A 12,344-nucleotide genomic window follows, 5' to 3' on the forward strand; every position below is an offset into this window, starting at 1 on the left:
GCTTAACGAGATTAAACCCAACAAATCCCCGGGTCCCGAAAATATACCAGCTAGAGTGATAAAACATTTAGCTCCAAACATTGCCCCGTACCTTGAGTTTATATTTAAAAAATCCCTCACAGAGTGCAAAGTACCTAAGATTTGGAAAACCGCGCAAATAACGCCTATTTTTAAAGGTGGTGACAGGGAGGATCCCAGTAATTACAGACCTATATCTCTCACTTCTATCTGTTGCAAAATCTTAGAGCACATAATTGTCAGTTCAATAATGAGACACCTTGACAATATTAACTTTTTAAGTGACAATAAACACGGATTCAGGAAAACCCGCTCCTGCGAAACCCAATTAGGATTATTTACACATGATTTACTTTTATCTGGTGAGAGAGGTAGGCAAGTGGATGCCATCTTCTTAGATTTTCAAAAGGCATTTGATAAGGTCCCACATGGTAAACTCATTCATAAATTAAAGGTCGCGGGTATAAACAAGGGCGCCATAAGTTGGGTTAAAGATTTTCTTTCAGAGCGGGAACAGAGGGTAGTCCTTGATGGCGCTAGTTCCGACAGCGTTCTAGTCACGTCGGGGGTACCTCAGGGAAGTGTGATCGGGCCGTTGCTTTTCTTGATTTTTGTTAACGATTTGAACCGCGAAGTGAAAAGTAAAATTAGGATATTCGCGGATGACACGGTGATCTATCGGGAGATATCTGGGGATGAGGATCGTTTTATTCTAGAGCAGGATTTAGATTGCATTACTAAATGGTGTTCTAACTGGGGATTGACTCTAAATTATAATAAATGTTCAGTGGTAAATTTCTTTAAAAGATCAACGGGATTTGCTTACAAATTAGCTGGAGACGACCTAGCAGTAGTTGATACGGTAAAATACCTAGGTGTCACATTCACAAAAGACTTAACTTGGGGGACTCACATACGTAAAGTCTGCGGTCAAGCATATAAAAAATTGGGATTCATTAGACGCATTGTCGGCAAAAGTGACTCGAAGGTCAAGGAACGTTGTTACCACGCTCTTGTAAGGCCTCATTTAGAATACGCATGCAGCGTGTGGGACCCGAGTGAAAAAGGTCTCATTCGGGAAATTGAGAAGGTTCAACGCCGGGCAGCCCGTTTTGTAAAAAATTCCTACGATAAAACGCAAAGCGTCACCGAAATGCTCATGGATTTGGGGTGGGAATCATTGGCTGAGAGACGATTCAATGCAAGATTGAAATTATTAAATAAATTTAGATCCGCATGTTTCAGCACCGAGGTCTCGCAAATTATTCGTACTCCTACATACATTGGTCGCTTGGATCATGCATATAAAATTCGGGAAATAGATGCCAGAACTAGCCGACTCAAGGACTCCTTCTTCCCACGGACAATACGGGATAGCAACTGCAGGGTTATAGATAGCGAAAATTCCACTTGCCACCCTCAGCGTCTAAAAAATAATTAGTTGTATTTAAATGCATGCTCTTCCACTAACCTTATGTGTTTTGCTATAATGACCCATTCTTTCCGAATGACCTCATTCATGTTCTGTTCATCTGTTTTTAAGTTTCCCTTTCAATCCCTCGTCCCTCTCCGCGGGGGCAAATTCCTGCTACCTGCAACGTTGGGTGCCATTCCCTGCCATTTAGAGACTCTTTGGGGGTAGAGTGTTTCGTGGTGCATTTTCATGTGGTAGTGATGTTTCAATTTCTTGCTTGTTGTGTCCTGGCTTCCGTGTTGTAGGATGTCTTTCGTGCTGCATCATGGGGTGCAGATTTTTAGTTGTTTTGCGGTTTATGTGTTTGCATGAGTATTGGATGAAGGGATTTTTGCATGAGTGTGTGCGCTGCTGTGGGTGTAATTTTCCGTGTTGTTTTTTTGCATGTGGTATCTTTCTTTTTTACGGTTGGTGACCTAACACCCCCCGCCACACGCCCTTGCGGCGGCTTGCGGGGTATTATGTAGATGTAGATGAATCCGGATTTTGGGAAATAGAATCTCGCTAATTCTCAAAATAGAATGGCCTGATATTTAATAACGTTGTACATATATTAGTAAAAGTAAGAGGAGGTGAAAATTTTCTTCAAAGTATGTAACTTAGCGGAAATGTTCCGGCTCCCTGGTGCACCTAAAATTACTTCTGTGGCCCGATTCATAGACAAAGAGGATAATAAATTAAACCGCAGTGTGCTACTACGTGTTTGAGCATTTTTTTACTAACTGGGTTTACGCCAATATTGGAAACGTGACTTCGTGTACTCTCTTGCTTTTTGTCACTGATTGTCCATAATAGAAGAGCCGGAAACTTTTGAATCTTAATTCGTGCTGGATGACTAAAATTGAATTACATGTTGTTAATAATAAAATTTTAATTGTGTATATGTAATGCGTGTTGGTGCGATAATGCGCACTTGAATCGACCGGCTACTCCATAAACTTGAGAAGTTGCAACGGTTTGTGTAGCCGTTAAGATATTTCGTGTCGAAAAAATCTCTGGAATTCATCACTTTTTGATTTACTGGTAAGGGTTTGGGGCTTTAACGTAGGTGAGTCGCAATTTGCCGTCGGTATACCGTTCGCCAGTGGTGATTAATCCCCCAACGCAGAACTCAACCTAGTTAGCAGTTGAAATCACCGGGGTGCATGTCCCGAGGGTTCGTGATTGCCCTGAAAAGGGAGGACCTCTGAGCGGTCTCGAAGTGAGCAAGACGCCTACCGTGTAATTATGCTCCTAGGAGAAGGGTCTGCGTTTGGAACCTCGGGCCGGACCCCTGTGACTAGGGATTAGGAATCACGAGGGAAGAATCCTTTCCAGCATTATCACTTGAATCGATGTACTCGTGGGGTAAAGGCAACGGTCTCACATGTCGGAGACGTTGATCGACCGTCCAGGCTCTAGGGTGATATGTGATCCAAAAAAGGAATCTTTATTTTTTTAAATTATAAAATGTGAATTTACCTGAATGCCATTTTATCATCCTAGGGGTTGTCAGATGAATCGGAAATCAATCGAATCTAGTCTCATTTCTCGGATCGATATTTTAAGAAATTACTCGATTCCGGAAATCTCGAATGGATTCTAATCAATAGAGAATCATGCGGTTGTAGTGAAAATGGATAAGAAAATTTCTTGAGGGATGTGTTCAGATATAAATGGTATAGAAATTTTCGGTTCATAATTCGCGATTCGAATAAAAATCGATTTTTTTCCTGTTCGTCTTTCGAATCTGGATTTTCTCTCTCCACCCCGAAATGCGTCTTGGCCAGAGGAGTTCGAGAAGCGGGGGCGGCGGAGGGGAACGGTGCTGGCATTTCGTTGAGCCCCCTTTGGTGTGGTGGGCGTGAACCGGTAAGCCGAGAATTCACTTCCTCCCCCTGCGCCGGATGTGGGGCGTCGCCATGCTGAGAGAGAGAGTGCTCTTGAGAAGCCCGCCTGCTCCTCCGGCTCTCCCCCTCCTCCCCCTCTCCTCGACCGTCTTCACCCCCACATTCGCAGCAGCCTCATCTCTCTCCACCTGTTCCCGCTCCCTCTTCCATCCTCGACCTTCCTCATTTCACCATCCCTGGCATGTGCGCGGAGGCAGCGTTCAGGATGAAGGGGAGGGGTAAATCTTGGCGGCAGGACCCCTGGTCGCTGCAAGGTGTAAGGACACCCCCTTCAACTCCACCGCAGCCCGCCTCCAGCTTCTTCCCAGCTCAAAATCCACCTTGCCTCCCTTCTTATTGGTGGACTGGGCGTTCGGCCTCAAGAAGGCTGCTTCCTCCCCTTCTCCCGGCAATCTCTGCCTTCTTCCTCCCCCTCCTCCTCCCTCCCCTCCCGCTGGTCCCTCACAACGCACCATAACAACCCTCCCTCCCTCCCTCCCCCCACCACTCGCTCAAGTTTCCCTTCTTCGGTATCTGCTTTTCTCCTTCGCTCTGTCTTTTCTTTTTTTTATTCCTTCCCTCCCACCTCTGCTCCTTCAGGTCTCACGACCGTTGCGACTCCGCTCGGTGCGTGCCGGCCACGCCATTGGTCGATTTGTTTGTATCTCCCGAGTCAGACGCGGCGCGCCCCCGTGCGTCTTGGGGCGGTGCAGGAGGAGTATCGCATGTGCGCTCGTGTGATTTTCATCGTATCCTTCGCACGTGTGCGTGTTGATCGTCGCCCCCCTCCTTGCACTCTCTATGCGCCTCGCCCCGGGCGATGGGGCGGTGCTGGTGGTGACTGAGGCGCCCACTACGCCCGACGACGCTCAGCTCCCCCGCACTCCTAAATGGACGGGGTTCAACGCTCCAGAGGAAGGAGGCTATGGAGGTAGGTCCGATTGTGTTGACGGTGCGGATTCCGCGGGGCTGCTAAAATTTCCACCTTCCCGCTAGACTCGCGTTTACTGCGAACTTCCCTAGAGTGGAGTCGTGGCGTGCTCGTGTTTGATGGGTCCGACAAAGACTTCAGAGGGTGTATATTTTCTCGTGTTTTTCGTTTTTCTCCTATATTTTCGTGAATATTTTTGCTGTAAATCTGAATTTGTAAGTGCAGAGAGTAGAATACAATTAGCAATGGTAAATTATAGTAGTGGCAGTGTTAAGTTGTCACAATGTATCTTTTACGTACTCAAGTACTCATAAGGTATGTAAAGTACCCAAGTGCTCATAATGTACTAGGTAAAAATTGCTATTCCATACTTTTTATCGCGAGTTAATTTCTCATATGCTCTTAGCATCATAACCTGGTTTCTTTGGGAAGTATTAGCCGCAATTTTTAATATTACAATCATGAAGTGATTCATAATAATAATAATAATCTTTATTCATCAAAGAGCAGGACTTGCCACTATAGATTAGTTTAAGCAAATCGTAACTTTTGCCAAGAACGTTGTAAATTATGTTTTTAAACTACATTTTCGATTTTCGTGGACCCAATAAAATAATTGTATATTCTGCTCGAGGTGAAGCAGCATTCATTGGACGCCTTCGTCTCAAAAGAACATGGGAACTCATCTAGAATCGAGCGTGGGCATATCTGCCTCCATATGTTCCCCGGTGCTCCACATACTGAAGAGCTTTTTATGACGCCCTCAGCCCCCTGTGTGTTGGCTTAGTGATAGTATTTATAAATAGGTTCTTATCCGTCGTTGAAAAGAATTGCGGTGGTACACATCATTTTTTTCGCCCTCTTTCGTCTGCCATTTAGTGCTGCTGTGTGTGTCCTGGATGACCATGTAGGAATTTCTTAACATTCATTTCCTGTCTTCCTTGAAGGTGGAACGCTTGCGTGGTGCGTGGTATAGCTGTCCAAAACCTCCTTGCATTGAGATTATTGCCTAGTATATTAACTAGGCCTCCGTCCAGTGGGGAGAGGCTAAAGCCTTGCCTCTCTTCGGTAGACGTTTACGCCGCCATATGAATCCTGGGGGCGTAACTTAGAGAAGGCCGACAGATACCATAAGAATAGTGTGTTGTTCTTTATTCTTGAAGAGTAACATTTGGTAAATTATGACGATTTTTTTAATAAAAATGAATGTGGCTTGAAGCCGCCAGAGATTGTTTGAAAATGAGACTGCTAGTTAGCTTTCCCACGATTTATATAATATCTTTATGCAGTGGGATTTCGCAGTCGCCGTTAGAGCATCGGGGATGTTTGAATGTGCTCCGTAAAGCAGAATTCGGCATTTCATGTGTTCACGGAAAGAAAATGACTTGGAGGTCTTGAGAGACGGAACGCGAATGGCTCAAATATTATGCAATCCCTTCGCGAATCGTGTTGAGGAACGGCAGACGAGACTTCCAACTTATGTAGTGAATCGAGTCGCGGTCCCAATCCATTCGGAGCACGACGCCTTCATTCCTTCCCATCGCAGACGAAAACAAAAGCCCTCCAGTTGGGTTTTCTCGCAAAGCGTGGGCAAATACTCGACGCCGCACTCCATCTCGCTCTGCCAAGGGGTTGCGAGCGCGTCCGTTACGCCGGACGCCTTCCTTTGAATTGTCGACGCCAGGAAGGGGGTGTATGGGGGGAGAGCAGCGTTGCGTGGGGAGAAGGGGTGCTTGGGGGGGCGGGAGTGGGGAGAGAAGGAAGGAAGGTCGTGAGCACGAGCGATAAACGAAGAGGCGGCAGAGGGGGAGAGGAGGAGAGGATGAGGGGCGAAGGGGGAGAGGTCCTAGAGGGCCCGCCGTGTGCCTGGGAGTAGTTCCGTCGTGGGGCGGGCTGGTGGGTGGGTGTGTTGCCTTCGGAAGCGTGCATGGCTTGGGTAGGGGGAGGAACGGGGATCGTTGGCCAGACCACTGCCCTCACTCCTCTGCCCCCCAACCCCCCGCCACCAACGCTCATCATCATCTCTTCGGTGACGCTGGCTCTCTCACTTCCTTCCCAGGCGAAGTATCCGATTCATTTACGGGATCTCGCGGACGTAGGTTCACGGCCTCGTCTGATGGCCTTATTCGTTCGGATTTCTTTCCCTCGCCCGATAACCATCGTATCAAAATCAAACTTCCCCACCCATGTAGTATTAATTCCAATAGCAAAATGTGAAGCTTTTCCAAAACACGTTCACTATTGCATGATTTGCATAGGCATGTTTGTAAGTGTACGTGTATTTTATGAACATATGCAAATAAATGTTGATATTTCTGTGTAGGTAGACGTGCAGAAATATATGATGGTTTAACAATACCCTCTATACGCCATTGCGGCGGTTTGAGGTATACAATGTGGACGTTCTTGAGAAAGGAATGAATGCATCCAAAGAGGGAGCGGGTGGGGGCGATAAAGGAGATGGAGGAAAAGGCACCGGAAATTCCTTCCTCGAACACGAATGTTGTTTCGTAATAATCATCATACTGTAAGGTCTCATCTCCAGATCCCCGCGGCAAGTTAAGTGGAAGAAGAGACCTCTTCTGGTTAAATAATTATGGTAGAGTCGATGTTGGGTACGAATGTATACAGCCAAGCTACTCAGTGCTAATCCAAGAACTCTTCTTTCAGTCATAACTGCCGGAATTAAGTTTAACCCGCAGCTTCATTCTTGGAACATTTTCGAACTCTCGTGGAGTATGTCAATTGTAGCAAATGTTGCAAATTGACGCAATAAATATACGAATTGCCTTTCAGTTATTCAGTGCATATGTAATCCGCAATCCGTATTTTTATTCGATTGGAATTCGCAAAATAGAAATTTGTTTTTGGAAAATTAACTAATAGTTCAAGCTGGAAGTAATTTGTAGCTAGCAGAGAGTAATGTTATTTTGTTAGGTAATTTCTATGCTTTGTATTTATTTATCAGCAAAATTAATACCATCCGTTTGAAAGTTTTAACCGAAGTCAATCTTGTGTGCACTAATTGCGCTTGAGCAAAAATCTTATGGAAAGGCACCACTAATTGTTGAGTTCGGGCAAAAATATGATCCTGCAATAATGGCATTGCTATAAAAATATAGTGCCCATTGTTCCCATTTTTTTGTATCTATCTATCTGCATATTGCAAGCCACAAATGCGGTGCTTGATAGGGTGTGTCACGTAAAAACTTCATATACATCTACATAATACCCCGCAAGCCTCCGCAACGTGTACTCCCTAACGTCTAAAGAGTCTGGACGTACCTTAATATGGGGTTATAAGAATCCCACCTCTGTTAAAATTCAGCCTCTCACAAGAGCGTTTAGTCTTAATGTACCTTTAGTGGCGCCCGCCCTTGGTTTACCAATAATAGCGTGACGCCTTCAGTTCGTTCATGGTAATGTTCAACGAATCGATCGGCTTTCCTTTGTGTTGCGTTGAATCAAGAAATTTACTTTCGATCTCTTGCCCTCTAGGTTTACTTGAGATGACGTGTAACTAATGCGAATAGCACCTCTTGTAAGTATTTTTTCATTCGAATGTTCGCCCATAATTCTTTTTCTTCATCACGATTTATCCCTAAGTCTGGACTTCTACATGGCACCACCCCTGCGGGCAGTGCGTTGGATAACTGACCCGAGGTACCGGGGTCGATTTCTGGGCAAGTATCTCTGGGTACTCTCTCAGCTCCACCCAACCCGTGTGATTTTTCGGGTACCAGATCTTCCTCGGAAATCATAGCCGGCACAGGAAAAGAAACTGACCCCCCCACCCTGATGTGTGAATTTCACACGTCGTCGGGATTAGTACTGGGTGAACTCTACCATCACCTGCCAAACCGTTTTTCGGGTTGATTGCTGTTTATGGTTTACTAGGCTTCAGTCATAAAATTTGCACTGCCTAGAATATTAAAATAACTAGTTGGGGGTTCACGAGGGTTAAATTTTGGATTAAATATCTTTTAAAAATTGAAATTATGATGGTGTCAAAATTGTATTGCTATGCCAGTAAAGATCGTGGAAATGAAGTTAGGGAGATAAACTTCTAAAGCCGTAGGTTTATGTCATAGTTCCCCATTTATTAGTAACTAACCTTTGAGGAAAATTCCACAGTATTAGGAAAATCAGATAATGTCCAACGCTGATAATCTCCTATCTTTCCAATGGCTGGTGTCCTAACAAGTCTCCAAACTCGATGATAGCTAATAGCCTGAATCCTTTAAGAAATGTGAGATATCAGTTTTCCGTAATTGCCCAGCACCTTCAGTCAACTCCTTTTTAGCATGAAATGCATAAAGACCGTGCATTCAAGTTCAGAGAAATTTTAAAATAGAGAGTTTTATAATTTCATATTTTCCGAGAGCTAGCAGAGACAGAAACCGACCCCGGTGGCGGCGGGGTAACGTCCTCGTCTGCCATTCCAAGGGTCGCGGGTTCGATTCCCGCCTGGGTGAGTTTTCCTCCACCTAGGGCTTGGGTGTTTGTAAATGTGATCATTGTTATCGTTGTTAATAGTTCGATGTAAAGGCCAGAATGTGCTGTTTTCGGACTTATACTGAATAAATAAATAAATAAACAGCTATAATTTAAGCAATAGAATTTTTCAAAGATGACTAGTGTGTTTCTTTGTTTGCACGATTTCTTTACTCACAGTAATGGTCTATTTTCCAAAAATTTGATACTCGTTATTTATTACTACCTTATTGACAGAAATGGTTTTCAACTATCAATCTTTCATATGCGGTACGCAATCTCCTTAGCGGACTGCACCTGCGTGGTTTAAATGAACCAGGTAGGCGCAGTGCTATATGTATATGCACCCCACGAAGAGTCGCGAGTCAACCTCACCCGCCGGTTCCTTGTGAGAGCAGATAAACCCTCTCCTGCCACACGCCCTCGCGGCGGCTTGCCGTGCTAGACGTGGCCTCCGAATCTGCATTCGGGTTACTAGCGGTCCCAGCCGCCGCTGTCCCCTCCCATCAGCACTTGATAACGAAAGCTTGCTCCGGAGCGACGCGAAAATGTACACAAACCGAGGAGGGGGGGAGGGGCAATGTTTTTCCGTTGGCGTCGGGAGCCTTCCCAGCGTTGATAAGAGTCCCCATCCCCCATTTATGAACGACCATGACGTCACCCGGTTGATCGTCGGAGTGGTGCCCTTTCTCTCTTTGCGTCCCCTTCATGCGCAGCCACAGATCCCCACCCCGTAGCGAAGACGGCACACTGCAAAGTTCTCGGACTTCGCTCCTCCCCCCATCCCACACACCCCTCTTTCGACCCCACCCCGCTCGCGTTTTTCTTATCCTCAGCCGGAGCCTCCCTTCCAAGTGGGTGACGTCATTTGCCGACTTGAACGCTCAGCAAATGATCGACTCGAGGGCGAATCCTTCCTTCCTTCCGAGCGGTTTGTTCCTTTGCGAGACGTCTTGGGTATGGAAATTTAGCGGAGGGATTGGCATCATAGTCTGTTTGAGGGGCCTAAAAACCTGCAACAATTCCATCGGGATCCTGTAGTATCATGAATGGCAACAGTTTTGAGAACGGTAGTCATTTCGTTGTTATCATGCGTAAAAAAGGTATCGAAAATGAGATGCACTACTGGGCTCCTCTTCCGCCTTCATTTTGAGACGGTGTACTTGTCTAATCTCTGCATGTTAACCTAAAATCATGGATTGCTATAATGCGGGGAGCATATTCCCAAGTGATGTAGTTGAAAAATTTGGAAATAAATCTACTCAATGGCTATATTTTATTTTTATCTAGCAAACAGCCCTGCGACACGTACTTTTTGGATTGTGTAGAGATATAGATATTTATTTACCCCAGTTTTAAATTTCATCTGTCATCAATGGCTTCCGTCTCGCCCACTCATTCGAGAGGGAAGCCAGTATTTTCCGCGATAAGCATGGCCGATTTTATTCTGAAACAGTTACCCTCCAATTTCCACTGGGAGTCTTTTGGCATCTTGCCAAATAAATTGAAGGTAACTATTGATTAATAATTGTTCCTTAATAAAATATCCTGGAATTGCAGGGAAAGAAATGGTTTGATTCGTTTTCATCAGTGAAGGTGACAGGCGAGATAATGACATTTTGTTCCATTATTATTGTTTCGAAAAGTGCCGAAGGCTGTGAAAATATCAACGTAATAGAAATAGATGGACGAAAGGTTAGCGTGATAAGACTTGGAGAAGATTTTAGAATTGTTGGGAAATTATTCAGAATTCAGCTAGAAAGAGAAAGGTAATTGTCCACGTCAGTGACAAATAATGCAAAGTCTTGGAAACAAAATAGTTATCTGGCACGTATTCACTACGAGGTAAAATCATTATTATGCACTTTGCCCATTCATTAGGTTCCATTTTTTTACTTTAAATTTGTTTGAAGGGGGATTATGGTTACATTAATAAGAGCATTAAGGAATAATATTTTGCGCCAAATGAGTCGATGAATTCGTTGTCTTCAAGTGTTTATTTAATTAACATTATAGCCTTTCCATGTGTTTAGTTTAGTCCTAAGGAAGAGCGTTATTGAAGAGAGACGTTCATGTGAACCCATTCATTCCATGACAACGAACGGTTCATTTGAATTCCAAGATTTTTTTATCCAAACGGAAGATTTCGAACAAAAACTATGATTTAAATATGGCATAGAAACAACTCTTCGCAGTTCAGTTGTTAGTTGTCGAAACAAGGAAGCATTGCTCCGCTGGAGCTAAGAATATTGTGTGAGTCACGTTTGTAGTGTCCTTAAGTATTGGTCTGAAGTAGTTGTGAAGAGTATAGAATTTGATAAGAAAGGTTTTGTGAAGGATAATACATATTTGTTAAGAAAAACGGAGCTGTCCACGAATCGGAAGACAAACACAGCTTGTCGTCTTATGCTGAAAACTTACCAGCTTTTAATCGTTATCGGTGTGAGGAAAACACGAGTAGAACCTGAAATTTTCCGAAGGAACTTCAATATTAATGATATAATCTGTCGTAGTTGGAGAATCAGAGGTGGAGTTGATTAATTTTTGTTAAGTGATAATTCCAAACGTATTTTAATGTTATAAAGTAAAATTTGTTAATGGAGATTTAATATTTAGAAGTCACTAGTTAGGTGCAACGATATGAACTATTCGAAGGAAAAAATTCCTGATGACATGTTGTCTCTTTATTATATAATACTTGGCGTGCATAGTCAGGGTAAATCCTTAGGTAATAATATGCATAGGCATTTAACCCTCGTCAGAGATCAATTTTCCATGAATTGAGCGGATGAGTCCTGGAACTAACTTCATGTTCATTAAATTTCCGATGACGCCCTAGATGTTCCTTCCCTGGCGGCGTTCAAAACATTATCGTTACGATTCGATGGGAAAGTTGTGGATGGAGATGCTTGCCCATATTCTGGCTCAGGATATGCAAAGTAACGCCTCCCCTTTATTCATGATTTCAGTCCGACAGATGGAATCTAGTTTCCTCGTGAGAAGGATTCGCATGTTCTTCTGATGCGTGAAACCTGGCGTGGCTCCACTCGCACTAACTTGCTCTAATGCATTCGACTCATTCCCTTTGATTTTTTCCAAACTTCATCAAATGAGCGGAAGTATTGTAAAAGTACCAGCTTTGCCTTAGCGGAGTCGTAGAGAAGTCAAACACTATCAACCTTTTTTCGACGACAGCCAATGCTGAATTGAACAATTTGCATGTGCATTAATGTAATCTATTTGGTGCCCTAAAAATCATAGCGCATGTATTTGTGTACTCTCCGGCGTGAGAGATTTCCGCATAATGTTGGCGAGGAGTGCATCTGCATGTACTCCTGCAAACAGCCGCTAGGGTTTAGGTAGGGGGTGACTCCAGACCAGGCTGGTACCGCCAAAATTATAGTTTACTAAAATGGATATCACATATGTAAACTTTACGCAATTCAAACGATGGAAATGCTTTTTACATTGATAGCAGTCTGCCCATGCATCTGTGCAAATATCTTGAAGGTGTGTGGCAGGGGGTGAAAGCACCAGGTGGAAAGATTAAGGGATGAGG

General features: G+C 44.1%; 1 protein-coding gene across 3 annotated transcripts in view; it reads left to right on the forward strand.

The window, feature by feature from the left end:
* LOC139694293 (M-phase inducer phosphatase-like) overlaps positions 1–12,344 on the forward strand; it is a 139,563-nt gene that overhangs the window by 53,779 nt on the left and 73,440 nt on the right. The window contains exon 1 of one of the 3 annotated variants that reach the window (XM_071592766.1): positions 4,213–4,291. The exons of the other annotated variants lie outside the window; for them this stretch is intronic. Coding sequence (XP_071448867.1) covers positions 4,251–4,291 — 41 coding nt within the window. The 5' untranslated portion in view covers positions 4,213–4,250. Of the gene's footprint in view, positions 1–4,212; positions 4,292–12,344 lie in introns of those variants that run through there. 3 annotated transcript variants of the gene reach the window in all.

Source organism: Hetaerina americana, unplaced genomic scaffold (genome assembly GCF_022747635.1).
Source record: "Hetaerina americana unplaced genomic scaffold, ioHetAmer1.1.p SCAF_5, whole genome shotgun sequence".
NCBI classification, from domain to species: domain Eukaryota; kingdom Metazoa; phylum Arthropoda; class Insecta; order Odonata; family Calopterygidae; genus Hetaerina; species Hetaerina americana.